Raw genomic sequence first — 5,000 nt, 5'->3', positions numbered from 1 at the left:
AGCAGCTAGATGTAACGCTGCTTTCCCCTCGTGGTCAAAAACGTCGACTCGAGCTTGGTGGTCAAGCAACATGGAGACGATCCCATCATGACCTTTATCGGATGCGTTAAGCAAAGGAGACCAGCCACGAGTTGATTGCCCATTCATCAGTTGTTGAAGCTATGATAAGTTATAAAGATTAGACATCGAGTAAATGGGTTCGTATATTTGACTCATTGCATGGAATTGCCTATATAAGTGTATTGTGTGGGGCTCTGGAGTGATAAGTTTTTTATCTATTTTTGTTGAAGCTTAGCATAAAATAAATCCGTTTTCTTTCTACTTTGTAGAAAACTTTCTTTAATTGAGTAACTAAAGTAACTTTCATAGTGACGTCATAACATCGAGAAAAACGTTCCACGATCTTTTTAGATACCTAAGATCCTTACCCTATTACTCTAGTTATTACAATTGTAAATTTATTATTAAAAACTTATGTTTCAATAAAGCTTCTTAATATTTGACAGCTGAAATTAGCATTAACCATTTTCCTTTTCGTAATGCAATCGTCATTTCAATTTTTCTGACGGTAAAATGATTGACTATTAGTTTATCCTCAAAACTGTAGAACAAATTCCCACTAGTCATCAGAATTTCTGAATATATTAAGGCCTTCAAGATGAAGTTGAAGAATTTCTTCTTTTATAAGCGCGTCAATTATGTGGATTTGAAAATTAACGCGGAATACGCTGTGTGATACTCTAAATACCTAAAACTGTAGCCTACACGCCAAAAAAAAAAATCTTATTTCCACGTGTGATAGGACAGAGAAAACAGCCTTTATTGATAGCAAGCCCATAAGATCTTCCTATGGTATATTTCAATCAACCAGCTGGTCAATAAATTGACAGAAAAAATGTCTGAGCTCAAGAATAATGAAATTTTACATTACTAATTTTTTTGTCAGTATCTGAATAAATTTGATTTGAAGCATTGAACTGGTAACTTATTCTTATAAGTACAATAAACACATCTTAATTAGGCATATCTTTTGTAAAGTGATTAATGTTTAATATATTGATTTATATTCTAAAGAGAATTTCCAGTTGAACTGTGAAAATGTATTAGCTGTTAATAGAATTAGATCAACAAGGTTAATACATTTCGAATACGGCTTATTCGACAAAATCTTTTATTCCATATGGGTAAACTGAATTTACTTGATATTTAGATCAAGGGATGGTTACAAACACTAAATCCTATTTTTCAATAAAATATAAGTTAAATGTATTGGTCATAACGTTAGTAGTTAGACAAAACTAAACCAAATAAAGGAATAATTATATACTAAAGCCAACAAAGAACTAAGATATTTCATCTGAATGCCAAACTTGAAATATCAAAGAGTAGCCTACATTTCATGGGTGGATTTTAAGTAAAGTAAATCTATAAAAACTAGAGCGTCATCTACGAAATAAATCATCTTTCAATACAATATACACTATAAGCTACTGTCATATTATACATAAAGTTTTAAAGGCTTTGGATAATCATTAACCGAGATACTATACAGTATACTAAAAGGCTTGGGAACCAACCTTATCCTTTGGTGCGAACCGTAACATTTCCGTCAAAACAGCTTCGTTCCCAGAAGTAGAAGCATAGTGAATCGGAGTCTCATGCGTCTGTTGGAATATCATAGTTGAAGAAGATATTATATTATAATATAATATATGTAGTTGGACGCAAGAGTCTCTGGCACACCTCATTGCAAATAAGTACACCCAGTCACACCCTTTCTTCGGGTCAATAATTATCAAACACATAGTGTAGAGAGAGAGGACAGAGGTGGTGGGTTGGGCTAAACAATGGAGCTCGTCGCTCAATAAGGGTACTCCTGGGTGTGCTATCTCAGAACAAGGTGTAGCAGGAATTCCCGTGTCCAACTGTACATACAGATGCAATAAATCATAAGTTATCAATACAGAAGATCTAGTATGTATGGTTCATTGGAATAGAAAATTAGGCATCATTTTGTCTTCACCTGTTATGTTGTCTCATAAAAGTGACATCAAATGATTAAAATATACTTTCCATGGTGGTTGTCCTTTGCCCTCTAACAATCAGATTATGGAGAAAGACACAAACAAAGAGAAAGAAAATACCTTATTAGTGTGAACGGATAATTCAGCTCCATTTGACAATAAGAGATTGGCAATTTCTTGATCATCGCCGGCTTTGATTTTGGCGTTACTCTTATTCAGTCCAGCGGTCATATGAAGAGCAGTTTCTCCCAAGTTGTTCTGAAATATTAACATTTCTAAGCAATAGCCAAAACTCAAGTTTAATGTGCGCTACATATTTTGGATTGGGATTTACGAATTAGAGCAAGGAGGTCCGGCACCGGGTCCTGGGAGGCTATTCAGGGCTTAGGTATCTCTGGTGGGGGCGGGGACCCGAAGTTGCAGTATGAAGTGAATGTTAAAAGGATTGACAGCAAGATGGAAGAAAGGAAAAAGGCTAAAAAGTAATTGCATTCATGGACCGAAAGAACCTTGCAAAGGCCTTCAAATAATTCCTACAGTACGCCAGTGTTTTACATATGAATAATTATTCCTGAATTAAATAATTCAAATTACCTGATTAAGTATGGAAAAGTTAGAAGAACAGACAATCCTATGATGGAGGGCGAGTCTGTGGAGCTTAAGAAATTCAAACGTTTTGTATATTCTTTTGTGCTAAACTGGTTAACACAAGTCTCATATTGCAGTTTATATATGACTGATCTATTTTGACGTATTTACTGATCTTGAAAATTATGTTTTATAGTTCTTATTCTTTACTGATATGGAGTTCATTTGCTATTCACTTATTTCCTTTCCTCGCTGGGCTATTTTCCCTGTCTGAGCCTTTGGGCTAATAGCATTCTGCTTTTCCAACCTGGGTTATAGCTTGGCTAATAATAATTCTAATAATAATTGCAATATGAAATTTAATGTATTCTTAATACTAAATTTATTCTAAGTATTAATTATAAAGTTTAGATGATCACCAGCTAATTTAAGTTTTTTAGTCAATATGATTGATTTCTCAATTCCCTACAGACATGTGCAATCATCCCGAAATTTAAAGTTATGAATTTAAGATTTACAACATTCTAGTTCTGAGACATTTCTCGGTATGTGTTAGAAGCTAACAAACTATTACATGCCGATTCTTACCTTGGTATTAATGAATCTCACAACTTTGCTTTTGCCCCCTTTAGCCATAACGTGATCTATCAATGTCCTCACAACATCAACTCTACAGGCAGAGCAAGCTAAATGTAGGGCTGTTTCACCATCCTGAAGAGTAATATCAAAATTAGATGGTAGCCATATTCTCTAAGCTTAGTTAGATTAGTTCCTTTATACAATATATCTTCAATTTCAGTCTTTGAAATGCTTTATCAAACGTAAACCAAATTGATAAATAATAATTAGTGGTTATGAAATCATGAAAGAAATCTTTGGAATTCTTGAGTATAATGGCCTTTTTACTAGAAATCTATATTTTATGAAAAATGAAACTCAATATAAGATATTATACTAAAATTAATCTAATTAAGAATGCAATAGCGATTGAGTGACGAAACAAGACCAAAGATAATCTTTCAGGATCGGTTAATTTCTGAAGAGCCCCTACTATCAACGGCTGATTGCCTGCTACATTACAAAACGAGAAAAAAGTAATAATTCTCTTCACCTTCGACTGAATCAGCGGTGCAGCTTTTTCATCCTCCAGAAGCAGGTTAAGAGTCTTCAAGTTACCATTAAAGGAAGCTAAATGAAGAGGCGTCTGACCATCTTCCTTGGGTAGATTGACGTCAGCGCCAGATTTGAGCAACATTTCTGCGCACTTCTCACCATCTTCCACTCTTGCCGCAAGATGGAGCGCAGATTCCCTTGCAGCACCGCCTATGAGAGAATTTTGTAATCAGCAAGACTGCCTGTTGCATACTACTTATAGCTACTTAAAGATAGCGGTCGTAGTTATTTATACAATAATGAATAATTACTTTAAGGATGTATAATAGAAACAAGCGACGATGGCTTTGGCTTTGTATTCTTAGATGAAGCTGGCATTTATCATAAGAAAGGCTAAGTGAGCAGTAGTTTATTTTAATGCCTATTGGCAGATCAGAGACCGCATTCGAACACACAAGCTTAGAGGTAATAATTTGTACAGTAATATTAAGGATAAAATATTTTAAAAACAAGACAAGTATTAAAATGATTCTAACTAGAATAAGATCTATGGTCAGAGACCAACTTTAACTACGTAGAAAAACATAATACTTTAAGTTTACCTGCAAAGAAGGCTTTTTAGACATGGTCTTATACTGTCAAGTTGGAAGGTGTACACTAGATTATTGCAAAAATCGTTACTGTTAAGAGAAACTGTGGTAAAGCTGAAATTTTTCATGGTAGATACTAGAACTGAGTCGCCAAAATCACGTCACCATGACATTTGAAAAGTGTTTTCACTCAAAACGAACATGGTAATATCTAGAAGGAACGACGTTTCTTCTGGTAATCTCTTATAGACATTTTGAATATAGAAGTATCCACTCTTAAATCAGCCCTTTCTAGATTGTCTTGCAGATGACGATTATTACATTTATCTTGTGATCGTAGCATGTTGAGATAGAATGCTTACCGTATATTTCCATAGATGAGACAACCTTTTAATAAGAAAAAAATCGAAATAGGGTGTCATCTTTTATTCCCGACTGAAATATAAAACTTTAAATCCAGTGACTTCGTAGTTCAAATGTACCCAAAGACGAAAAGAAATAGCATACGGTAAAGCGCGCTGACAACTTTGCCTATGAAACTTATGTATTAAAACCTTTTTAAAGGAGAGAAAGAAATTATTATCAAAGATATCTTATGACTCATTGATACCAAGGTCAGAAAAATAATGAATAGTTTATAGGTATATTAATATGGAAAATAATGTTTACCGGCAATGGATGCTAG

General features: G+C 34.1%; 1 protein-coding gene across 1 annotated transcript in view; it reads right to left on the bottom strand.

The window, feature by feature from the left end:
• Positions 1–5,000, bottom strand: part of LOC137655770 (serine/threonine-protein phosphatase 6 regulatory ankyrin repeat subunit B-like) — a 226,132-nt gene that overhangs the window by 25,134 nt on the left and 195,998 nt on the right. The window contains exons 10-14 of the mRNA XM_068389900.1: positions 3,724–3,935; positions 3,201–3,323; positions 2,145–2,282; positions 1,578–1,664; positions 1–159 (exon numbers count right to left, since the gene is read on the bottom strand). The exon at positions 1–159 is cut by the window's left edge and continues 18 nt beyond it. Of these exons, the coding sequence (XP_068246001.1) occupies positions 1–159; positions 1,578–1,664; positions 2,145–2,282; positions 3,201–3,323; positions 3,724–3,935 (719 nt within the window). The remainder of the gene's footprint in view (positions 160–1,577; positions 1,665–2,144; positions 2,283–3,200; positions 3,324–3,723; positions 3,936–5,000) is intronic.

Source organism: Palaemon carinicauda, chromosome 16, assembly GCF_036898095.1.
Source record: "Palaemon carinicauda isolate YSFRI2023 chromosome 16, ASM3689809v2, whole genome shotgun sequence".
In the NCBI taxonomy this organism is placed as follows: Eukaryota; Metazoa; Arthropoda; class Malacostraca; order Decapoda; family Palaemonidae; genus Palaemon; species Palaemon carinicauda.
This window is presented reverse-complemented; position numbering and strand designations above follow the sequence as displayed.